This window comes from Rhagoletis pomonella, unplaced genomic scaffold (assembly GCF_013731165.1).
Source record: "Rhagoletis pomonella isolate Grant_MI unplaced genomic scaffold, Rhpom_1.0 Rhpom_scaffold_00002, whole genome shotgun sequence".
Classification (NCBI taxonomy): domain Eukaryota; kingdom Metazoa; phylum Arthropoda; class Insecta; order Diptera; family Tephritidae; genus Rhagoletis; species Rhagoletis pomonella.
The window spans coordinates 46,076,663-46,103,112 of record NW_023458556.1 but is presented as its reverse complement, the minus strand read 5'-3'; the positions used below and the strand labels follow the sequence as shown (position 1 = coordinate 46,103,112).

The following is a 26,450-nucleotide window of genomic DNA, read 5'->3' as shown; positions in this document are numbered from 1 at the left end:
GATCCAGCTAAATGGACAAAAAAAAAATAGCTAAAAAATGCTAAAAGTGTAAAGGCAACTATTCAAATGTTTTGTTAGTTTTTTCACAAAAAACACAGCGAAATAGCTATATATTTCTTATATCCAATAACAAATTAAATGTTATTTGCATGATACAAAAAAGAAGGTAGCTTCATTAACAACTTTTTGATTAAAAAGCAGTTTTTTGGCAATTGCTCAATTGTGAAAAATTCTGGGCGGTTGTATTGCCGGCCTCGATAATACACCCTTGAGGGCGCGGGCATATCAACGTTCTTGAAATATCTATTGAATAGTAAATGTTAATTACACAGATTTATAAAAAAAAAGTTTCTACATATTGAAACAAATCTCCATATCCCTATGTTATTCGACGCCCTGAATGCAAATGTTTGTAAGCCTGTGTTATGGTGATTTCGTTTCTTCCAAAAAATGTTGCCCTGCCGCGATGGAAAATGTGTTTGCTGTTACAGTAAGCCCTGTAAAGAGGCATGTTTTGCCTTCTTGCCCTTGTCTAGCTCACGCATTTCATAATGTTGTCGTTTTAAACCACCATCAAATTTTCAGGGCAACCATCTCCCCTGACAAAGCTTCACAGGGCGGAGAATGTGCCTTTTTTGCCTTACAAGAGTGCGATATTTTAAGAAACGAACACACAATTTTCTCACCTCTTGCCTTTAATTTAGAATCGAACACGAAAAGAGAAAGGGGCAATCAAAAGGCAAAATTTTTTGGTAGAAACGAAACCACCATTATTTAACTCGATAATTTATACCTTTCCATATTTCTCCAATTTTGTAAATATTCAACAATCCCGCCGCCAACAGAAAACTGTGCCAAAAGTATGTTAGTGATGAACATAGCATGGCAATAATCGATTATTTGTCCCCCCCAAAGAGAGTTAAGGGCGCATACAGTATAGGTAGACATTAGGGTGGTTCAAAAACATTAAAGTCGGAATTGTAATGCTCTCACCACCTAGGATTGTTCTATATCGAAAAAAGTATACCCCTATTTTTTTAATTTGAAATCAAAAAATATTTAGAGGTCGCTCAAGGCGCTCTTAGTTTTCCATGTATTTTTATATGGGGAAAAAACAACTTTTCGTAGAAATGGTATGGAATTCTTTAAAATCATTATTTTTCGATCGGAAGACTCTGGTTCTCTTCAGGAGACTTTCAATAATAATATCCAATTGTTTATTTGCCCATTTTTTAATAACAACGATTTTTTGTTGATCCCCATTTGCATTTTTCGGGGTTTTTGTGGGTTTTTGACGGACCTATAGATTATAGTTCCGATAAAAAAAAAGGTTAAATAAACAATTGAAAAAATATCTAAAACGGCAACACTGGCTTTACCCACCAAGGGTCGATGTTAGAAAAGACAAAAACAACAACACCACTTCATGTGGTTTTTGTGGTTAGCATTTGAAGCATATTTGACACACTTGCATGTCAGCAAATAAGCAACAACAACTACTTTCCTCACATGTTCACGATACTACGTATGTACATATATTTGCCACATGCCACCGTCATATTTCAGACTGCGCTTATGTAATTTGCGTGTGTCACATGTCAGCCAGCCAAAGCGTATAGTGTCAAGTAATGCACGCATATCTACTATTGTACATACAGACATACTACATATGGATGTATATATAAGTGGATTAAAGCAATACACAAAAGCTGTGACATATTCTTAGTCTATGGTGTAGCACGTTCCAATTTACATATTTGAAAAAAAAAAAAATCAGAACACATTCGTATGCACATGGGATTGAGTTTGATGAAGCTGATGTGTGACTAACCACTGCAGGCGCCTTCCAATTTGTGTTACGAATGTACTCGTACATACGTACATAAGTTTGAACATTTTTTTTGAGTCTCACAAGATCGATAAAGTCGTTCAAGTTTTGGCATAGAGTTCACAGAATTTAAATGTATGCAAATTTTGCAGCATACTAGTTGGAAGAAAAAAATTTAAATTTTTATATCCAAAATACAAATGTTTCATATGATGCTACTAAGTAGGTTAAACGTATTTTCATTCTGCTTGTAAAGTAAACATTTCTAAAATAAATGTCTTTTTTAACCGTCTATCTTTAGAGCTTTCTCCTTCCTATTTAGCAATTTTATTTAGCTGAATTTATAGGTTTTTAGGCCCTAAAAATCTGTTCTCTGTTCATTACAGATTACCAAATGACTACTTTAGGTTACTCATACGCCCCGTCATACCACCAAAAAAAATCTCATTTGCCTAGTAATGAGCCTTTGAAGCTGTAATCTGGCTAGCCTGGTTAAATGAAACACTACAGAGTATCATCAGTTCGGACCCGCTCTTTTGTTTTCTACATAAGTGTACGGGAAATCGAATATTTAATGCATAAACCTTTATCGAAAACGTTAACTAAGTATCATTACAGTTAGGTATATACACACTAGGGCATTCAATCCCAGTATCCACTTTTCCATGTCCCGAAAGTTCCGGGATCCCGAGATTTTCATTGATTTATTAATAGAGTGAAAATGGTGGTGAAAACAAAAAAATTAATTGACGTGCATTTGACATAAAAAAAAACTTTCACTCGAAAGTGAATTTCAGAACTTGAAACATTTTGTGGAAGAACTGTTTAAAAACGAAAAATTTGGTAGCAATGCAAAACGCAAGAAACTTTTTCAGTGTGGCAGAGTTGTTCTTCATTTTACTTTGTAGGCGTTTTATGGAAATAGAATTTGTGCAAATATATGTAAGAAAGTGTTTTTACAATCAATTTAGATATATAAAAATACTACAAAAATATTTCAATTGCGGACTATTTTACTAAAATGAATTATGCTCCGCGTAAGAGCAAATGTGCTGAAAATGAATCTGTGGGTTTTAATTTTTTGGTTGTTGGGCCTACTGAAAAACGCAAAAGTTGTGATAAAGTCGAAATCCCGTTGAACCTCGTGATTCCCGGAATAGAATTTTCCGCATACCGAAATCCTGGGATTGTTAAATTGCTTCGGGATTGAATATCCTAATATGTGTTGACAAACTGTCGAGAAATATCGATAACCCTATAATATTATCGATAAAAATATCATAATTGTACTGATAATCATGTCGATAACAGCATCCCAAAATGCTAATAATAATAATAATAATAATGAATTGGCGCGTAGACATTTGCTAGTGTGTGGGAAAGTTTCTCCTCCGATTTGCTGTTGTCACGCAAAAGGGACGGACCTACAGTTTTACTCCGACTCCGAACGGCGATTGTATTCTTATGAGAAGCTGTTTTTCATAGCAGAAATACGCTCGTAGGTTTGCCATTGACTGCCGAGGAGCGACCGCTGTTAGAAAAAAACTTTTTTTGTTTATTTTTATTTTTTTTTTGTTGTTGAGTTGAACCGGACTTGCATCCAGGCACTGCGGAGTGGTAACGTGCACTGCTAACGACTACACCACAGCGGCTTCGTCAATCGATAATTTCGATAGTTGTGTCGATGAATGCTGTATGCGGTGGCTGCATTGTCGTAAATTTCGAAAATTTTGTTCAATGATGAATGCAAAAAGTGAAGAACAAAGAAGTAAGAGAGTCTAAGTTCGGGCGGAGCCGAACATTAAATACCCGGCGGAAGTGTTAAATATATGTTTTTCACCTTTCCGAAAGCTACCGCTACATGGTAAGCCGTAGTGTATCAATTTTGAATAAATTAGCGTCCTTAAATTTCGAAATATTGAAGTTTCAAGCATTTCTAAAATTTACCGTTATATGAAAAGCGGCCGTAATTTTAGTCCGATTTCAATAATTTTTAACGTTTTGCTTCTATGTGGCAAGCACAATTAAAAAAAAATACCGAGTTTGGTACAAATTCATAGAACGGTTACCGAGATACATATATGTGATCATAAGTTGGCGGTGCCACGCCCATTTTCTAAAATTTTATCATAAACGTATTTCGTGGTAAAGAATTGTTGCAGGCATCAATTTTGAATAAATTAGCGTTATATGGGATATGGGCGTGGTTACTGTCCGATTTCGTATGTTATACCAAGGCCAACAACCGTGCCAAGTTTGAAAGAAATTGGTGCAGCGGTTACCAAGATATACATGTAACCATAGGTGGGCGTGGCTCCGCCCATTTTCCAAAAATTTATAATATTCTTATTTTTCGTCTAAAACTTATTGTAAATATAAATTTTGAGTGAATAATCTTTAGTAGTTACTAAAATCTCGCAGTTTTCGTATTTCTGAAAATTACCGTTATATGGGAGGTAGGCGTCCGTCCTACGCCAGAAAGAAGTGCACGTACCAAGTTTCGTTAAGATATCTCACTTTTTACTCGAGTTATCGTGTGCACAGATGGACGGACGGACGGACAGACAGTCACCGCTTAGTCGATTTCTCTTTTCATTCTGATCATTTATGTATACATTTGTCTAGTATATCTATCTCGATTCGTTTTGCCTGTTACAAACAACCGTTATGTGAACAAAGTTATAATACCCTTGTGCACAAGTGCGCTCGGGTATAAAAATAAACTGAAGATGACACAACGCCGCAACCGGCTTATCTCCAGGGTGTCCAGATTGTTTAAAAAAAGCGCAATTTCAGAAAAAATAGCCAAATTTAAATAAAATTCATGAAATCGACTTAACAAATAATTTCTTTTTAAAAATGAGATCTTGTTATAATTTAGTTTTTAAAACCAAAAACGAATATAATACCTTCAGAGTATAAATAAATAACACAAATTACTTATATAATAGTGATGCACAAACAATTTTCTTTAAAAATACGCATACTTTTAAAAATTATTTGTATTAACACTAATTGATTAATCGCAAACTCGGCTTCTAAGCGCTCGGCGCTAAAAATTAAGTAAAAAGCTATAGTACGCCGAGATCAGTTATTTCCACAAATAAAATTGCATATTTCATATTTATCGGGAGTTGTCAGAAATGGCACTGGAAATATGTAGGCATCCTAAGATTTAGCGCCTTTGAATTGTATTTTGTGAGGCTATACAAGGGACAAAATGCGTGAAGTTATTGCCTGAATTGTGTTAAAAAAGTCAGCGAAAATTATGGTAAAATAATTAAGTTCTGCAAAATGTTCCGTGCAGAACATTTGAATGATATTGTTCAACACGTATAATAGCACAGTTAAAACTTATTAAATAAAAATTCCACAAAAATTTAAATTATTATTGTGCATTTTTTAAACCTTTTAACTTTAGCTGTAGCTTTGACCTGGGTTTTGTGAATCGTGATAGTTCATTACAGGTATACAAGATTGCCATGAGATAAGCCTCACTTAAATTTATACATACAGTTTACAGCTGAGTCTAGCAATAATCCTACTTATAATGTCTTTCTTGGTCAAAGAACGAGCTTAAATGGATTAGTTTCGAGTGGAGTGGGCTGTCCACTTGAACATGATATTAAATAGAAAAGAAGCACAAAAAATTTGCTCAGAAATAAAACTATGTAGGAGTGCACAGGTATTTAATGGCAGGTGTAGGAAGAAATTTTAAAAAGGACATCTACACATGTCGCTTTTGTATGTACTCTCGTATGTTCATGTATGCATGTCGCATGTGCCGACATGCATGCAGGTAAATGTTGGTAGCACATAATACTCGTAAGTCTAGGAAATCATTATCCACTCATACGCTTCCGTCTTCGCTACTTTTCTACTTTACGCCATGTTTTCCGTAACATACGGAAACGTTTTCTTTGTAAAAGAACTGCACTGTAGAAAATTAAATTTTCTTCCAAGTGAATGTCAACAAAGACAATCGATTTTACTAGAGACGATAACAAAAAGCGCTCAAGCATGTCTTCAAGCTGCAACCCATCGTTCAATCCACCCTTGAAGCAGGTTTAACATAAAGAATAGTTGTCTTTACAAGTTTGATTTTAAAATTGCAAATACAAATTTATTTTTGCACGACAATTACGAATTTGCTTTCAAGTTTTGAAAGAAGATTTCATGAGGCAATGCCAATTCAAGTCACTAGATATCACTTTACTAAGTCATTAAAGCTGTAAACTTTTACTACAGGGCATTTCTTTTATGACCCGGCCCCAGTTCTATTCGCAGTTTTAGTTACATATGTAGATATATACACAAAGGTATTTAAATAGTTATATATGTACGTTAGACTGCAACACCAAAAAAAAATTGCGGTTTTTCCGGCAGGATTACAAAATCTTTTATATTCTAAGACTTCTACCAAAATATTTCGGAAAATTATTAAGATTTACGTGAGCTGGACCTGTTTGAAAACACCTCTAAAAATAGTCTCTTAAAGGATTTTTTGGAAGAAATCCCCTCAGGTGACAAAACAGTTTAAATTTAAAAAATTTACATAAAAATATTAAAAAATGTTATCATCATAATAATAAGATTTTTAATGCTGTTTTTTTTAACTGTAGGACAAACTTGAATAACTGGGCAAAAACTATTCAGATTTAGACTTGTAGGGTATCAGTAGAAAAGTATTTTCTCACTCTTTCACGTCCCTTTTTTTTCAAATGCCAACACATCTTAATTCAACTTGGAATGACACTCGTTCATCCTACCTTTCTCTTTCATCGTTTGAATGACTTTATTAGCAAACAAATAAAAAGGGTGAGAAAATACCTTTCCAATGATACCTCACAAGTCTAAATCGGGATAGTTTAGGTCCAGTTATTCAAGTTTTTCTTACACCAGTCTTTGAAAAAAGTTAAAAAACAGCAAAAATCTCATTATTACGATTTCATTGAAAATTTTTTTAAATATTTTTGTGCTAATTTTTTTAACTTAAACCGTTTGGTCAGTTGAGAAGATTAAAAAAAAAAATCTTTAAGAAACTATTTTTATTCATAAAAAGCTCAATTTTTTGAGGTATTTTCAAATCGGTCCAGCTCACGTAAATTTTAATATTTTGCCGAAATATTTTGGTGGACGTCTTAGAATATAATAGATTTTATAATCCCAATGGAAAGAGAGTACCGATTTTTTATTTTTTTTTGTATAGGGAGTGACGCAGTCTAATGTACGAATATGTATGATAGTTTGCCATTTATTGTTTTTATGGTACTGTGACTTGTGGCTTTTGCCGCAAGTGATTTTGTAATATCTTTAAGCAAAGTATAATGTTTTGGCAACTAATCTAATTAATTAATTATTCCAATGCCGGGCGCTTCGTGTGACGCACCAAATTACTGACTACGACAAAGTACACAAGTACGTGTGGAGATATACTGGTACATAATAACTTTTTATTGCAGATAAAAGCAAAAATCTTTAAGTACCACAATATTCAGTTAAATTTTTTAAATGACTTTAAATATTTAGAAACTTGGTTTAAAATTCTACGAATCCTACCAATGCATGTTATATGTAAACGTGAAAGTTTTTGAGTGCAAGAGTTTATATGTTTGTTGCTATTTCTGGCTAAAAGGGCTTGACGTTGCTATCTGGATTAACATGCAGTATTTTTTTTTTGTGAATAGAGATGCCACCTGCTGAGAAATTCAATTTCAATTTCAATTAGCAAGTTAAAAGAAATATCTTGATATGGATATCAAACTAGGGAGGGTTGCCAACTGTTTAGAAAGTGAAACATCCCAATATGGGTGTGAAACGAGGGGGGTTCAAAACAGCTTTGGTTTGAAAATATTTCTGGCGGGGCTTGCCACCTGTTTAGAAATTTAAAATTAATTTTAATAAACAAAGTAAATTAAATATTTTAATATGGGTATCAAATGAGAGAAATATAAGAAAGCTTTATTTGAAATTATTTTTAATAGGGTTACCAACTGCTCAAAAAGTTTAAGTCAGTCTAATTAATAAGTTAATTGGAACCTTTTAGCATACAAATCTGTCAATATAAAAGTCTTTAGAAGGTTTTATTTCTTAAATTTTATATTAAAGAATGTTGCCTTTTGTTTAGAAATTCAGAATTTATTTAATTAATAAGATATATGAAATATTTTAATATGGGTATCAAACGATAGAGGTTTAAAAAAGCTTGATTTGGAAAATATTTTTATAGAATTGCTACTTTGGTAGTAATATTAAATCTATTTAAGTTGAAATTTAATTCAAATACTTTATTTTGGGTATAAAGCAAAAAAAATGAAGAAAACTTTTTCTCCAATATATTTTTGGAGAGGGTTGTTACCTATTTAAAAGTCAACTTTAACTTACTTAATTATCTAAATAATTTAAATATTACATCGAGGTTTACAACATATTGCTAGGTTTCAAAAAAAATTGATAAATTAATTTTTTCCTTAATGTTAAATAAAATATAACAATGTGGTACTGAAACGAATCTAAATTATATTCATACATATAAAGTCTATCTACGAAAGATGAGTTGATCTTCACACTATTTAAAACGGCTGTTTTAGTTAAAATTTGGCACAAACATTGACTATATTCTGAGATAAAATTTGTAACGCCGAAGCCCTAGGAATTAGAGATATGAAGAGTGCCACGATTAAGAAAATCATCTGAGTAAGAGCACCAAAGTGATCAGCAGAATTTTATAGCAATCTGCATAGATTGACGTGCAGCTCTAACATTTGATAGCATAACGTCAAACGGTATATAGCGTGGGCGAGCCTGCTGGCAAAAGCTACATAGATTGAAATAATTGCTTAGATATTTTTAATAAATATTGTTTATTCTTCAAAGGAACCTAAATGAAATACGTATACGTATGGGCAAAACAATTAAAATTAACAACCAAGTTTTTACAACTTCTGAATTTTATGAGTTTTTTTTTTTAGCTATTAAATTGCATATAAATTTAAAATATCTAAAGCTAATTATACATACATAGTTCTAATTGCGTGCAATTAAAAAGTTTTTATGAACACATGTTTATATACATTAGGGAGCACCGTAGATAATTTGCAGGTTTCCCTAAGTGATTCATAAATTTTGTTAAATTTAATAATTCCAATCCAAATATTTCACTTAAAATTGTATTTGCTTGGCAACGGTTTCGAAGGAGGGTGTGTTTCTTACAATAACTTTACAGTTGGAAATTTTTTCTGGTAAATGTTAGAGTAAGTATACCTTAAAGTACAAATAGATATACTTATCCAATTTCATGCATACATTCATACATATGCATCCGCCGTATAAATTATTAGCTTCATTGATTGCAAAAACATTAAAAGTTGCTGTACTTTATTTGCGAGAGTTTTCCTATTCTTCAATTCATTTTTATATTTTCTTTTTCAACTTTCCATTGATTAATTGGCAGTTTAGTCCACAGATTTTGGCAAACACAATTCTGCTTTTAAATGAATGTAATATTCCAACTGGGGTATATTTTACGCAGTGTTTAATGCCTGTCATTTCTCAAATATATGAAAGACTTTTAAAATCACACATTTATTTTCTCTCTTGGAGTTTATAAAAGTTGAATAAATACTCAAAATTTGTTGTATACATATTGCTTAGGCCGCACTGTTAGAAAATCGAAACATATGTACGACATATGTATGTACAGATTTGTTTTGCACAGAGTTAACAGGGAAAAGACGCGAAGGAGTGAAGCAGGCCGTAAAAAGTTGAGTGGCTGCAGCAAAAAAAAAAAGAATGGGTGCAGAATACATTGAATTTTACCAGCCTTGCTTCAAAAATTAGAAAAAAAAGATTTTCGAAAGCCTATGTATGCAGACCGTGCACAATTCATATGTACATACATATCTTAAAGCTTCGTTAAGTTAAACCAACATCGTGGAGGACTGTAGAAGTGGCCTTTCAAAATGCATTATAAGACTATTAGCCTAAAAATTTTTCTCCACAAAACCCTTGAGCTATTATTACGTCATTAGACGAATTGAAGATACCATGGAAAGTGGGAAATACGCTCTAAAAGAAGTCTTTATAGATTTAGCTGAAGCATTTAACAGTAAGTCGAAACAATTTTAAATAGATGGAACGCCCTCGGTATATATCGATGGCCCTGTGCAAAGCGACACAATTCAAAATTCTTTGTTACTACTGTTAAGTGGCTCATGTCTCTAATCCTTGTCTAATCTTTTGTACTTACTTTAGCAATCCTTACTGCTTTCTTTAGTAAGGGATGCAAATGGATTAGACAAGGATTAGAGATAAGAGCCACTTAACAGTAGTAACAGTTTTTATTTTTGAATTTTGAATTGCGTCGTTATTGCACAGGACCATCGATATACATATACCGAGGGCGTTCCATCTATTTAACATTGTTTCGAGTTACTGTTCCGAAAAATTGAATTAGTAACATTTATTTATTTACTGAACATACCTTAAAAATTGAATTAGTAATAAGTTAGACACGTAGAAATGTCAGGCGGAACGTGTATAAAGGTGCACTATAAGGAGTACTTAATGCTATCACCACTTCTATGGACGCTTGGGGTTAACAAACTACAGATGAAATTAGAAGAATGAAAATTAGTGCGGAGTAATTTGTTCGGAGCAAAATTTTCGAAGAAAGTGTATAGCAAATTTAATTCTATGATTAATTTTAAGCAAAAATGACGAACAAACTATATACCAAAAATGAAGTTTGACCCTCCCAATTTTCAAAAAAGGACAGTATACTGTATGAAGAAAACACATAATTTTGTAAATGAAAATTAATTTCGTTCAGAAAAAAAAATACAATACACTGATTTTTCTTTTAAAAATTGGGAGGGTCAAACGTCGTTTGTGATATGTAGTTTGCTCATCATTTTTACTTAGAATCGAACATAACAGCTCATGCAGATGATGTTTCAGTTGGCATAAGCTACAAGTGTCCAAGTGTCTGACGACCCTCAGTTATCTGTAGACCTCAACTCCAAATCCCATAACTTACCTAAAAGTTATGGAAAAAACCAAAATAAATATCCCAACTTTACACAAAATAAAGAATTAACAAGTAAGAGCAGTGCTGTCTTCGGCTATGCCGAAGGCTTCATACCTTTCATGAACATCTGAAAACTTTACTTTAACAGATTACTGCATTTGAAATAAAATTATAGTTTAAAAAACTAAAACCTCCCTATTATAGTTGCCATTCGTACTGTCATCAGGTATGTAAATTGAGAATAGAAATCGCTGCATCTTTTAGGCGCATCAATATTACATAGTTACATCCCGAGCTAATAAGAGGAAGGTAATAATAAAAATGTATATATTCACAGCACACATAGATAGAGGAGTTACATATATAAAAAATCTTATCTAAACAATCAGAGGTATGGAAGATATACCTTATATAGCACCAATCAAAGCGATTTTCACTGCTGTGTGATCGGTATGTAAACCGGTAACACAATTTAATGGGTTTAGCTTCCTACATAAAGGAGATATATCGCAAAAACTGGTATAGGAACAATCAATGGTATACGAGATAAGGCTTATACAGCATAGATTTTGACAATTTTCTCAGTAGACTTTGTATTATTATTTATACAATAGCTTACGAAATTTATCGGTTTTAGATGTCCAAATAAATTAGTTTTACATTAAAACCCCATATCTGAACAATCAGTTATATGGAGGCAATATATAAGTTACAGTGACCCGATCTTTGTTAATTTTACTGTAAACTATCTGTTGATAATGAGTGAAAATAGTGCGAAATATCATGTTTCTAGCTGCATATATTTAGAAGTTATAACAAAGAATCTCATATCTGAACAATCAGTTGTATGGGAGCTATATGTAAAAGTGACCCGATCTTTGTTATTTTCACTGTATGAATTCTGTTGATAATCGTTGGAAGTATTGCAAAATATCATGTTCCTACCTGCATAAATCGAGGAGTCATAACGAAAATTCTCATAACTGAACAATCAGTTGAATGGGAGATATATGTTATAGTGACCTGATCTTTGTTATTTTCACTGTAAATATTCTGTTAATAATGAGTGAAAAGGGTGAGAATTTTCATGTTCCTAGCTGCACAAATGGAGAAGTTATGGCAAAAAATCTCATATCTGAACAATCAGTTGTATGGAGGCTATAGGTTATAGCGACCCGATTTTCGCCATTTTCACTGAAAGTATTCTTTTGATAATGAGTGACAACATTTCAAAATTTCATGTTACTATCTACTTAAATGGAGGAGTTATAACGAAAAATCTTATATCTGAACAATCAGTAGTACGGGAGCTATAGGTTATAGTGGTCCGATTCTTCCGGTTCCGACAAATGATTAATACATTATAAAAATACACCCACCTACCAAATTTCATCCGGATATCTCGAAAACTGAGAGACTAGATTGCATACAAACAGACGGACAGACAGACAGACAGACGGACAGACGGACATGGCTAAATCGACTCAGCTCGACGTTCTGATCGTTTAAGTATACATTTTAATGGGTCCATCTCTTCTTATTCTGGTACTTACAAACATCGGCAAAGCATCTTCTCTGCCGATGTCCTGAACTATCAGAAACTCGACTAAAATGCTTGGGAGCCAACCAATTCGAGAAGTTTTAGGACATCTCAAGACTAGGGCTGAAATTTCTACTTAAATTCGCAAAAAGCGTTGGCATCCTGATGTCTACTTTAACGCGTAATGTGAGCATACATTTATCCCAAATTCAATACGGGGGATGTGTTTTACAGGTTAAAGGGCATATTTTCAAAGGTCAAGAGTATCCGCATTTGCTAAACTTGATATAGCGTATTCGTAATTGGGGCCTAAAAATCTGCAATTTAAACTGACACCCTGGTAATATTCCTCGTGTTTGAAACTGAATGTTTCTCGATTTTCGAAAACCATGTTAGAAACGCTATTTTGAATTTCGGACAGGCGCTCAAAGCCTCTGAAAGTAGAAACTCTCATCTTCAAAATATACAGTTTTGAAGTTCTGAAAATTTTGGTCGAAGTCATGATCTGATTGACATGGAATATTTCAAATTTATGTTAATTGTTGTATGCAACTGAATACTTTTGAGTTGTCGAACATAATTTAAATTTGGTTTTTTTTTTTTTTGGTTTTTCAGTAGAAACCCCAGATAAAAATGTAATCTTTTAATTGCAAACAAAAGAGGTATACTGTTTTTTTTTTTGTAAACACATACCATACTTATAATATGATACTAGTAAAAATATTAGAAAGGAATCAATATTCTAATCGGACCTATTGCTAAATCCATCGTAGATTCGATTTTGTGAAATTTACTAAAATGCTATATCTTACTTCGAATTGATACGAGCGTATACATTAGGGTGGTTCTTTAAAAATATCAACAGCTAAATTGCTGTTTTATACGTCGAACAAAATAAAGTGGTGCTCCATAATGTTGACATTTTAAGGACCACCCTAGTATACATACATATTCCGTTTCAATGGAATCATTATCATAAATATCCTGAATTGAAGCTTAGATGAATTCAGCAATGGCCTTAAAGATGTCCATATACTTATAAGTAATAGTGAATTAATAACGAAAATATGTATGCTTCCAATTCACAGAATTCTACTCCCGATTACTTCAATACAAGACATGAACCACCTAAGTAGTACCCGCACGAACATACAAAGCAAAAATTGCTTTAACAAAAATGCGTTAGTAATTAAATGTAACCAAAGTAACTAGAAAGTTGAAAGTATTTAGTCACAAATAACTGACTACAAACAAAATACGCGTTATATGAGTCCACCCCCTGAAAAGCGTCCAGCACTCGCAGCACAGCAAAATGTTGATAAAAGAATACCGTATACCCTTACCGCTTACGGTCGAGGAATATCGCATCGCACAGTTGTATATGATAGCGGTAAGTGGCGCACCACATTGGCCAACAACATTGAACTTGCAATCAAAGCAAATAACGAGTTCATATAAATCACTAAATCAAATTATCTTTCCACCCCCCCCCCCCCCCCCCCCCCTTTACTACAGAAAAAAAGTCGCGAAGAAAGTCATGGCGAGGGAAGTGGCGTGGAAATTATCATTAATGAACCCTACAAAGATGGGCCCGGCGGGAATGGTGGGCAGTATACGAAGAAAATCTATCATGTGGGCAGCCATTTGCCCGGTTGGATAAAAAGTGAGTTAAGTGGCAAGTGGTTAATGCGAACTACTCAATTAAATTTAATCAGCGTTGCTAATACCAAACTTAGTTATTACCGTTTTTGTTGCTATTATTCTAAATTACGAGTACTATAATATTTTTTGCCACACAGGTTTATTGCCAAAGAGCGCCCTGACGGTGGAGGAGGAAGCATGGAATGCTTATCCCTACACACGCACGCGCTACACCTGCCCCTTTGTTGAGAAATTTTCGCTGGACATTGAAACATATTACTTCCCAGATAATGGTTATCAGGAAAATGTATTCAATTTGAGCGGCAGCGACCTGAGGAATCGCATTGTGGGTGAGTGCTTAGCAAATTAATCTTTTCAATCTTTTTGGCACTTTGATTTCTTTATAACTTCATATTTAACACACATCTTTTGCACGCTATTCTCCATTGCAGACGTCATTGACATCGTCAAGGATCAACTCTATGGCGGTGATTATGTAAAGGAGGAAGATCCTAAGCTATTTGTATCTGAGAAAACTGGTCGCGGTCCATTGAGCGAAGATTGGCTGGAGGAATATTGGCGCGAAGTGAAGGGCAAGAAGCAGCCCACAGCACGCAATATGTCGCTTATGTGCGCCTACAAAATCTGTCGTGTCGAATTTCGTTACTGGGGTATGCAAACCAAGCTCGAGAAATTCATACACGACGTAGCACTGCGGAAAACCATGGTGCGCGCACATCGGCAGGCATGGGCGTGGCAAGATGAGTGGCACGGTCTGACAATTGAAGATATACGTGAGATTGAGCGTCAAACGCAGCTAGCGTTGGCAAAGAAAATGGGCGGTGCCGAAGAGAGCGAGAGTGATGCGGAGGATGGTGCGTGGAGGAGATAAAAAAAATATTTAATTTAAGAGCAAGTTTTGCAAACTCTTTATTTTTATTTTAAATAGCTGATAGCGTGGCTGACTTGCATGCGCGGCCCATTGCAGGCAGCACGGGCAGTGAACGTCGAAAGTCTGGTGGCGCGCCTCCACCTATTGTTACCCAAGAACCGCCAAGCGCTGAAGGAACCTCGGATGAGGATGAAGATGAGGAGGCTGCACAGGAAGTGAGCGCACGTTCACGTTCGCAGAGCATACAAATGACTAAGACGAAATTTGGTTCGAAAGGTGCACTGCATTCACCAGTTGGATCGGCGCATAGCTTCGATTTGCAGGTATGTTGAAGTTTGTTTTGCGAGTTTAAATGTTATGGGTATAATCATTTCGGAAAGTTTTGGTGTTGGGAGTGGTGTTTTACGTTTTTTTTTTATTAATGTGAATGTTGCTAATTTTTGCGATATATGTGACTGAGTTTGTGCCTTCTGCTTTCAATGTGAGCGCGTACTTTTGAATATCTTGGAGAGCAATGAAGGAACTGAGAATTAAGGTTGAAAATAGACAATGGAAAGGCTTGAGAATTTCTGCAAGTAAATATTTCTGAAATGTTATCGGGATAGGACTTCTGTCAAATCATAGACGGCACCTCAGATCTTAGCAGACTTCGTAAAACACTATCATGAGCTCTATCTGCAGCTTCTAACCATATAAGTCACAGACAGACAGAATCATCTCCGCTAACCTGCAACTTGTGGTAGATTAATTTTCTCTGGTACTGGTGGCCCTTTTTGAAGCGAAAGCACACTACTAGATGACTTTAGACTGAACAATATATCTACGTACCATCTTAAGGGCTAATGATAGGGACAAAATCGGAAGCAAATTCTCGACTATCCAACACGACTATATCAAGGGCACTGCATTTACTCATATACCTAGTTTAGAAATCACTGCACTACAAAGACTATACTGACTGTCCTTTTAGAGATCGCGGGGCCTTTAACAATGTCTACCCGAAAACGAAACCACATCTCTCACAAATCCGGGTGTAAGAAATTTATCGAACGAGTATAAAACTGAAGGGTCTTAAATTCGGAATTAGGTGAGTGCCCAGTTAAAGATCAATAGCAGGGAAACGGAACGAACGAAATACCTAGGACTTATATTACATATGACGCTTAGCTAGGGAGGATAGAGCAGCACAGCCAATTAGAAATGTAGCTTCTGTTATTGCTAGGGTTGCCAACCGTACTATAATATATACTATTGTACTATTTTTTGGGTCTGCGTACTAAATATATACTGTTAGAAAAAAATATAGTATGCAAAAATACTACATTTCATCAGTTATAAATATAAATATATTTTAGTAATTTTCAAGAAAGAAATGTTTTAAAATTGATGACATTTATACAATATTAAAAGAAATATACCTTGAAACAAAGGGTCCACAGATCAAAAATGGCAACATTTTTAAAAATACTTAGGGCCAAATTCACTGTGCGTAGTTAACACAGAATCGGTAGTTAACTAAAGATTTTTGTACTGAAAATCTGTAGTTAACTGTCGATTGTGAATTAACTACGCACTGCGAATTTGGTCCTTAGAAAGATTTACCAAATTCACTTAAAATTATTTCGCTTATGCTCTCTATTCCTGCGACTTCGGCATTCACAAAAAGAGTTTTTTTTTCTATTTAGATTGTGAAATGATGAGATGAGAGAAGTAAAGCGACAATAAAAAGATAACTCTTGATTTATATTAACTTAAGTATTGATTGCGATAAAGCATATGATACTTTCAAAGAAATATAAAGATGTACACTTAAAAAGCATTTTTTACTTTTTCTTATTTAAAGTGTACTATATTTTTTCAGATTTTTTTTAAAAAGTACTATACATGTCTTAGAAAATGTTGGCAACCATAGTTATTCCAGAACATAGCCTAATCGGCCGGCAATGTACGAACGTAATATCCCACGACATCTGTAGAAGCGATCAAGATGAGAAAGATGAAGAAACAATATTGCAGTATTTGGTGTAGGATCCTGCACGAACACTTATCTTCCGAAGCGGATAGTCCTCAATAATTTGGAATATTTTTGAGAATTTCGCAAACATTTTGTTCCATTCGGCACCACAACCAGTGTTGCCATGACGAGTTGACGATTTCGACGAACAATTTATGATTCTTTCTCAGTGCGTCATAAGTGGATAATAAAAATTACACCTTTTTCAAAGCTGGTGCGAGATTTTGAATGCCGATTTTTAAATTTTTTGTTTTATTTTTTTTTTGCTTTTTTAGAATACCTACTATTGGGATATTAGCCCTATAACACAGGAATCTTTAATTCAAAAATAAAAGATTTTTATATATTCTAAAAGTAGATAGCAAACTTTTCATTTGAGGCCTATTTTTTAAACTCTAAGGATTTTTGAAAAAAGTTTCCGTATATCTTATGTACAATACATATACGAAACGATTAAAAATCTGTTCATAAAAAGTAAATATGGGTATGCATTTCTAACGGTATCCGGATACTATACCATATGGGTAAAAATTATATTTTCTCTTAAGTTTTTAGGCTATTTTCCAATTTAAAAAACTCGATATAAAAACCGCTGATAAATATATCACTTTTATAAGGAAATTTAGTTTTCAGTACATTAATATGAATTTTATTTAACTCAATGCAATTAAATATATATATTTTTTTTTGTGTCTTGACTTGACGCTTTTTTCGAGAAGCAATTGGCGATTTCTCTCAAAATACCCTTATTCTTTGTTAAAAAAAAATTAAATTTAAAACTGCCTCAAAGCCACAGAGTTTTCCGATCGAAAATACTGATTTTCAAGAATTCTATACCATTTCTATGAAAACGTGTTTTCCCCATATAAAATACATGGAAAACTTCATGGGCTTTGGTACAGTTCTAAATATCATTATTTTAATAAAAGACAAGTAAGAAAGTCTAAGTTCGGGCGGAGCCGAACATTAAATACCCGGCGCAAGTATTAAATATATGATTTTCACCTTTCCGAAAGCTACCGCTACATGGTAAACCGGGGTGTATCCATTTTGAGTAAATTAGCGTCCTTAAATTTCGAAATATTGAAGTTTCAAGCACTTCTGAAATTTACCGTTATATGAAAAGCGGCCTCAATTTTAGTCCGATTTCAATTATTTTGAACGTTTTTTCTTTTATGTGGCAAGCACAATAACTATACCGAGTTTGGTACAAATTGGTTAAACGGCTACCGAGATACATATATGTGATCATAAGTGGGCGGTGCCACGCCCATTTTCCAAAATGTTATCATAAACGTATTTTTTGGTAAATAATTGTTGCAAGCACAAATTTTGAATAAATTAGCTCTAATATTTACTGATTTATCGAAGATTTCGTATTTCTGAAAATTACCGTTATATGGGATGTAGGCGTGGTTATTGTCCCATTTTAAAAATTTTCGGCCAATTGGTATGCCGCACCAAAGCCAACAATTGTGCCAAGTTTGGAAGAAATCGGTGGAGCGGTTGCCAAGATATACACATGTAACCATAAGTGGGCGTGGCTACGCCCATTTTTCAAAAATTTATAATTTTCTTATTTTTCGTCTCAAAATTATTATAAATATCAATTTTGAGTGAATAATCTTCAGTAGTTACTAAAATATCGCAGTTTTCGTATTTCTGAAAATTACCGTTATATGGAAGGTAGGCGTGGTTATCGTCCGATTTTGCCCATTTTCAATACTATCCGTCCTACGCCCGAAAGAAGTACACGTACCAAGTTTTGTTAAGATATGTTAATTTTTACTCGAGTTATCGTGTGCACAGACGGACGGACAGACGGACGGACGGACGGACGGACAGACAGTCACCGCTTAATCGATTTCTCGTTTCATTCTGATCATTTATGTATACATTTGTCTATATCTATCTCGATTCGTTTTGCCTGTTACAAACAACCGTTATGTGAACAAAGTTATAATACCCTTGTGCACAAGTGCGCTCGGGTATAAAGATGCGGGTATTCCTTTTCCCATTTAGAAAAATCCTAGGAGGTGAGAGCTTTTTTTTTTTTAAATTTTCTTCTCCCCGCATGTATTTTTGAACCACCCTAATGTACATGCATATGTCTCGTGATAAAATGCCCCTGAATTGACTGATTTTTGTGTGAAAGAACATTCTAGAAAGCGACGTCTGAAAGACCAAATTTGTACAATTTTGTTTTGCGATCCTTTGAAGTAATTCGTTCTATTATAATGTGGACTATTTTATTTTTGAATGAGCTAAAACAGTTTTAAGTGCAGTTTCATTTATTTGTAGCCAAGTCAAGGCCTTTTTAGCTGCCATTTTACGCAATCCAACTAAGCGAGTTTTTTTTTAATTCTCAAAATTAATGCCTTCAAGATATTCAAGTACCTTTTCTTTGTTTTCAAACTATGCATTTTTCTGGCTTCCCTATATTTAATTTAACTGTTTTGTTTGATATTTTTACAAAAACGAAATCTACTAAAAGCCGCATGCTAAGAATGTTCACCATAAAAATGTAAGTTTTTTTTATACTAATGAATGTATTCAGTTCTTTTGTTGGGTTACTTGAATTTCATGTAGAAAATTTCCAGTTTCCAAACGAAACTAAAAATGCACAATAACTTATTGTTCATCAAACCAAAAATTAATGCAAATAAATTCCCCCTTTTAGGTTGCAAATTGGCGCATGGAGCGCCTGGAGGTGGACACCAAATCCAACTCCGATGAAGAGTTCTTCGATTGCGTTGGTGTGTACTGAATTCAGATTTTTATGTATGTTACCATCTCTTACAACTCTTTTGTTTTTTTTTCTCAGATACCAACGAGACCAACTCCCTCGCCAAATGGAGTTCGCTTGAGCTGCTCGGCGAAGGTGACGACAGTCCGCCACCGAGTAGTGGTGTCGCGTATAAAGACAGTCAAGAAGACAGTATTTTCAATCAAGACTTCCTAATGCGTGTTGCCTCCGAGCGTGGCAATAAGCGACAGCTGCGTTCTTCGGCTAGCGTAGATCGCACCCATGATGCGTCGCCACCGGGTTCGCCCGGCGCGCCATCTTGTTCCACCACCATACTCATACTTGTAGTGCATGCGGGCAGCGTCTTAGGTAAGTAGCAAGGAAAATGTGTTCCACTCAGCTTTACTTTTACATATATGTTTCATATTACTTTTAGACGCCACCAGCGAGCTGACCGCCAAGAAGTCAGACATTACCACATTTCGTGGCGCTTTTGAGGGCGTTATGCGCCAACATTATCCCAGTCTATTGAGTCATGTCACAATTAAAATGGTGCCATGTCCCTCCTTTTGTACCGATGCGCTGGGCATACTTTCAAGTCTTAGTCCATACTCATTCGATGCATCGCCATCGGCGGCGGATATACCAAATATAGCTGATATACCAATTGGCGCAATACCACTGCTATCGGTCGCTTCGCCAGAATTTCAAGATACCGTTAATAAGACAGTGACTGCAGCGAATATTGTCTATCATGAGTTTATTAAATCCGAAGAGGGTCATGGTTTCGCCGGTCAAGTGGTAATGCTGGGTGATTCGATGGGTTCGCTGTTGGCCTACGAGGCGCTGTGCCGTAGCAATGGTTCGGATGGTGGTGGAAGTCGCTCATCGCGCACCGACGACGATGACCGCTTCAATGACTCAGATTTGGATGCAAAACGTCTTTTGGTGGCCCCTTCGCCGCGTCGTCGACGCTCATCATCGAGTGATTCTCGTAGTGGCAAATTAGACTTTGAAGTAGGCGATTTCTTCATGTTCGGTTCGCCGCTTTCCATCGTGTTGGCAGCACGTAAACTGCATGATGCCAAGGCGGGTAAGTGTTTTGGAATTGAGGGAGGAACAATTTTCTAACTATGCCAAGTTGTTTTCTGCATAGCGCTGGCACGCCCAAACTGTAATCAGGTGTACAATTTATTCCATCCTACCGATCCAATTGCTTCCCGACTGGAGCCATTGCTCAGCGCTAGGTTTTCCATATTGGCGCCGGTAAATGTGCCACGGTATGCCAAGTATCCGCTGGGTAATGGGCAGCCATATCATTTACGTAAGTTTTTCAAATATTTGGATTAACATTTTTGTGAATCTAAATGGTTTTTTTTCCTGCAGTGGAGGTCATTCAATCGCATCCACAGCACTTTAGCGATGCTAACAATATTCTGTCCGGCCGACGTCTATCAGATGCCTCAATTCAAAGTACTATTTCTGGTCTAATTGAAAATGTATCGCTAAGTACCATCCACTCACGTAAGTTGCTAGTAAACACTTAGAATCCTTAGATACTACAGTACAGTTCTGAAAAGTAAATTTTTAAACACATAGTTAGATTTATCCTATTTCTAAACCCATCCATGTTTGTGAAGTATTTTTAAAATGATTTTAGTTCGCATTTACAGCGAATGCTTTTCAAATCACTGATATTTATTAAATATATCCTATTTATTTCCAGTCCAAATGAAATGGTGGGGCACAAAGCGTTTAGATTACGCTTTGTATTGCCCGGAAGGCTTGAGTAATTTTCCAGCTCATGCCTTGCCGCATCTATTCCATGCTAGTTACTGGGAAAGTGCGGATGTAATTGCGTTCATTCTGCGCCAGGTGAGTATTTAAATTTATTGGTGAAAATTCCATCTGTTCCCAAAAAGTGTTCCCAGCCATGTAAAACTGTTCTCACTCTATAACGATTGCTTTCTTCTCTGTTAAGAGTTTTCGTAGAAAAGTAAAGATTCTGTATGTTTTAGAAGTGATGCCATCCTTAACTAACTGTTCCCACTCTCCACTTTCCTTTTTGATCAGGGAGTACTGTTTCGTGTCTTCGAATCACCTCTCAATAAATACATAGTTTTTTTTTTCTTTGTCAAACTACTTAAATACTTAATTACTTTTAAAAATAAAATATTTCAGATTGGTAAATTCGATGGCATTCCATTTGTCGGCTCTGCCGGTGACAAAGACACAGTCACCTTCCATCCAAGTCAGCCACGTGAGAAATGGATGAAAAAACGCACTTCAGTGAAACTGAAAAATGTAGCCGCTAATCATCGCGCCAACGATGTTATAGTTTTAGAAGGACGAGAACAACGCCTCAATGCACGTTTCATGTATGGCCCTCTCGATATGATTACTTTGCACGGCGAAAAGGTCGATATACATCTAATGAAAGATCCACCAGCTGGAGAATGGACATTCCTTGCCACTGAGTTGACCGATAAAAATGGCCGCATTGCATATACCATTCCCGAACAAGTCGCGTTGGGCTATGGCATTTACCCGGTGAAAATGATAGTGCGCGGCGATCACACATCCGTTGATTGCTATGTAGCCATAGTGCCGCCAATGACTGAATGTGTAGTCTTTAGTATTGATGGTTCCTTTACGGCGTCAATGTCGGTGACGGGGCGTGATCCAAAGGTACGCGCTGGCGCAGTTGATGTCTGTCGCCATTGGCAAGAGTTGGGCTACTTGTTGATCTACATCACCGGACGGCCGGATATGCAACAGCAGCGGGTGGTATCATGGCTAAGCCAGCACAACTTCCCACATGGGCTGATCTCATTCGCTGATGGATTACTCACTGATCCACTTGGACACAAGACCGCATACTTGAATAATTTAGTGCAAAATCATGGAATCTCAATTGTGGCTGCTTATGGTAGCAGCAAAGATATAACTGTTTACGCAAATGTTGGTTTGCGGGCCGATCAGATATTCATTGTGGGCAAGGTAAGTTTGTTTGGATGAGGGGCTGGATGGGCAATCGTTGGTGAATTATTTTTATATATATTTTGCATTTTTAGGTTAGCAAAAAGTTGCAATCGAGTGCCACGGTATTGAGTGATGGCTACGCTGCACATTTAGCTGGTCTGCAGGTAGTGGGCGGTTCTCGTCCTGCCAAGGGTAATGCGCGCATGGTAATACCGCGTGGGTGTTTCAATTTACCTGGCCAGGCATCGAATCCACGTCGCAGAAGGTATGTGAATGTGATTGTTTAGAATTTCTTGTTAAATGTTGTAACGTCCTCGTGTATATTCTTACACGTATTGATACTAAATAGTTGTACAAATGTATTTATAAATAAACACACCAAACGACTTGGCTAGAGGGATTTTACTTAGTTAGCTTTTTTGTTTATGTTTTTCGTTTTGGTTTGGATGGTCACAATGAAACCAGTTGTTTTGGTACACTATTTTTTGTAAATTCTTCAATTATTTTGTAAAACAAAAATTAACTGCAAATGAGTAGTGGTTACAAGTTATACAAAAAAAAAGTTTTTTTTACGACTTATAGCATTATTTTCAGTAAAGTGTTATCAATTTATCGACTTACTGTTCATTTATGGAAAGGAAGAGCTTTCAGAACTTTGAGAACTCTTCAGCGCTTGGTGCACCGTTAGCCCATCTATAAATTCTTTGGTTCAGCAAAAACTAAAATCTTCATTGAGCGAAAATTAGAACTTGAATCTGAGCCCCAGAAAACTTGTTTTTTTTTTTGACCAGTGTGCAGGTCATTGTTGATCAATCCGAAAAAATATTTTCTTAACGAAACACTTAAATGCATAGATGAAGCAATTACTTTAGTAATTGTAAAGAAAACTGGTTCTGTCAAGGGTTTGGTTCTGAAATTTGAAAAATTTTAAAGTTCGAGCTAGAAAATGCTGACGTCCATGGGTCTCAGGCCGACGATGTAAATATGATCTGCATTTGTCAGAAGAATCGTTCTTTTACTGTATACGGTGTCGCTGCGATTCAGATTGGCAGTTCTTATTATGATTTCCAGTATCAAATTGAAAAAAGTCGCTTGAGAGTAAATCGCCTTGTCTTAAAACTGGTTTGGTCTCAAATGGCGCGCATAGGTTCTGAGAAAGTTATACTCAACGTGACTCAATATAGCCGTATTTCCCCAGACTCAGCAATTTTACTCATTAACGAACCCACCTAGGGTGTACTGGCCTCATCTTAAAACAAGATTAACAATTTTTGTTAGTCCTATTACTTAGGGCCGGTTGTTCAATGTCCGGTTATCACTACCTCCCAGTTAAACATTATTATCGACGATTTCGATTTCATGCAGTCATAAAGCAGTCGTTGTATTTAACCGAGAGGTTTAAGAAATCTTGATGGTTCTTAAGAGGGTTGCCACCCAATAAATTTAATTAAATTAGAACAGAACTTTAATTTCGAATTCAAACGATAGAGGTTTAAGAAAAAATTTTTTCGAAAATGTTTTTTGAATAGGTTTGCCATACCTTTTCTCTCGTGAATGTTTGTTACTCGAAAGATAGAGATTTAAGAAAGATTTTTGAATGTTTGTTTTACAGTTCGAAAGATGTTTTAAGGTGCCGGCTTAGCAAGCGGTGATTGGCTAATAATTTATTAATTTCAACGCATTACCGATATTTGAAAGTGAATTGTTCTCAGATGTTACTGATACGACTCGTCGTAGGTTAAGTTTCGAAGCGTGTTTAAATTCTCGAGTATATCTACCAGAACATGATTATCATTGTGACCATACCAAAAATTAAACATTTCACATCACTAGTTGTTCTAGTTAATAACATCTTAAAAATGTATAGTATGTACATAAATAACTAAATATGTAAGTACGATAGAAAAAACATTTGTCTGGTTGTTGAATAGCGATGTGTTGTTGTTCGAATTTTTTAAAACAATTTTATGTTTTAAAATTTTTTACAAATTACTTACACTTTGTGTTTATATGTTTTGTTTGTTTTTCGAATTAAGATTGAATGTTGATATTTTATTATTTTGTTTATTTTTCTTTTAAAAATTATGTTTACTTTAACAGCAACGCATATGAGAAAACTGCAGACGAATGAGCTACTAATATATGTAAATATGTACGCACATACATACATACGTATGTACATATGTATGTAACAAGCAGCCAGTGATGGGAATATTAACAGCACTTAGCTTAGTATTTTCTAAGCGATCAAAATTTTGACGAATTTATTTGCTTTATTTCGAATTAGTTAAACCACAAACACATATCATTACACGCTAGTGGTTAAAAGTGTGCAATTATTTAGCGAAAAAATAAAAAATTAAAAATTTAAAATACATTATAGTACTTATTTAGATTAGTTTATGTAAATAAATATTTATAGCTGTGCATATGTATGTTTGTACTAATAACTAACCAATGCAAATGAAATTATTTATTGAATTTGAATTTACGATATGTTTCTTTCATATTGTTTCTCTTTGGATTTCATTTCTTACCCCATTGACTTTCGTTTATACCTGATTTAAACGTGTTTATATGGACACATTGCAAACGCTTCCACAACTGAAACTACCAACTCGAAACATCATAAAAAAAAAAAAACGAAAACAACCAACACCTAAAACCACCACCATATCATCACCTTTTCCGCAACCTATTCAAAACTTCGTCGAATATTTGCTGTATACAATTTTTATTTCACATTTTAAAAACCACCAATTTGAACACCACACCACAACCACCCACCGCTATCCTCATCAATCATTTTGTACCGTTTCTTGTGTATTTAGGCTGCATGAGCAACCGGATGCTTTAATGTAAATTGCGAATGTCACACCTTTGTCTCGTATTCACCAAAACCACCAACAACAACAAGATCATTTTATGCGAAACGCAAGTAAAAAGCAAAAACAATCAAAACTACAACAGCAACAAACAAGCAAGCAAATAAATCAAACAATAAAATGGTAAATTTTATTAACACCTACGCTTAATTTTTACATAAAAAAAACACGAAAAAACATTCAAATCAGCAATTAAATAAAACTTTGACTTAAACTAAACAAAAATATAAAAAAAAACAACTACAAAAAAATTATGTTAAAAATTGTAGATTAAATAAATTTAAGACTAATTTAAAAAACATCATTAAAAAACCAAAAATATCTACACAAAAGAAACCAAAAACTAAATTATCATTCATAAACTACACAAAATTAGTTGAAATTTAATGTTGTAAAATATTGGTACTTTTTTTTGGCAATCTGGTCACATTGTGAGTTAATTCGATTGGTCACAAATAATCTTATATGTATAAATGTATATCACCATAAGCTCTATTTCTAAATAAGTCTCATCGAATACGCTTTTGTACTCATAAATTTTTTATTATTTTTGTTTGTATGTATACTCTCTTCCCATTTCATCAACAAATATGTAACTGCTATCTCTTCTACATCCATCATCACTCCAAAACCGCTACGTCTTTATCTCTTTCTCACTATATGTGTAACTATCCAACACCGTCAACTACAACAAACTCAATCAAAATGAAATAACAAAAATAGCAACGAAACTGGATTATCTTCGCCCATTCGCAGTGGTTACCTGAAGCGAAAAACCTATCTAAGTCTTCACTAAATGTAAATACAAAAAAAAAGACAGATGAGCGCATTAGAAACATGTTTCCAAAATAAGCTACTCTGGCATCACGCTACTTTGGATCACACATTTGTAGA

At 34.9% G+C, this 26,450-nt stretch overlaps 1 protein-coding gene across 6 annotated transcripts in view; it reads left to right on the top strand.

Moving 5' to 3' along the window:
• LOC118733700 (protein retinal degeneration B) overlaps window positions 1-26,371 on the top strand; it is a 49,783-nt gene extending 23,412 nt beyond the window's left edge. For 3 of the 6 annotated variants that reach the window (XM_036463218.1, XM_036463219.1, XM_036463217.1), the window contains 15 exons: window positions 13,485-13,786; window positions 13,912-14,059; window positions 14,196-14,387; window positions 14,490-14,912; window positions 14,987-15,252; window positions 19,438-19,467; window positions 19,624-19,699; window positions 19,768-20,058; window positions 20,126-20,782; window positions 20,846-21,013; window positions 21,076-21,213; window positions 21,416-21,564; window positions 21,871-22,689; window positions 22,764-22,936; window positions 26,280-26,371. In XM_036463218.1, coding sequence (XP_036319111.1) covers window positions 13,709-13,786; window positions 13,912-14,059; window positions 14,196-14,387; window positions 14,490-14,912; window positions 14,987-15,252; window positions 19,438-19,467; window positions 19,624-19,699; window positions 19,768-20,058; window positions 20,126-20,782; window positions 20,846-21,013; window positions 21,076-21,213; window positions 21,416-21,564; window positions 21,871-22,689; window positions 22,764-22,936; window positions 26,280-26,352 — 3,681 coding nt within the window. In that variant the 5' untranslated portion in view covers window positions 13,485-13,708 and the 3' untranslated portion in view covers window positions 26,353-26,371. Of the gene's footprint in view, window positions 1-13,484; window positions 13,787-13,911; window positions 14,060-14,195; window positions 14,388-14,489; window positions 14,913-14,986; window positions 15,253-19,437; window positions 19,468-19,623; window positions 19,700-19,767; window positions 20,059-20,125; window positions 20,783-20,845; window positions 21,014-21,075; window positions 21,214-21,415; window positions 21,565-21,870; window positions 22,690-22,763; window positions 22,937-24,771; window positions 25,064-25,502; window positions 25,649-26,279 lie in introns of those variants that run through there. The other 3 variants (XM_036463221.1, XM_036463222.1, XM_036463220.1) reach the window with 3 other exon arrangements.
• The last annotated feature ends 79 nt before the right edge of the window (window positions 26,372-26,450 follow it).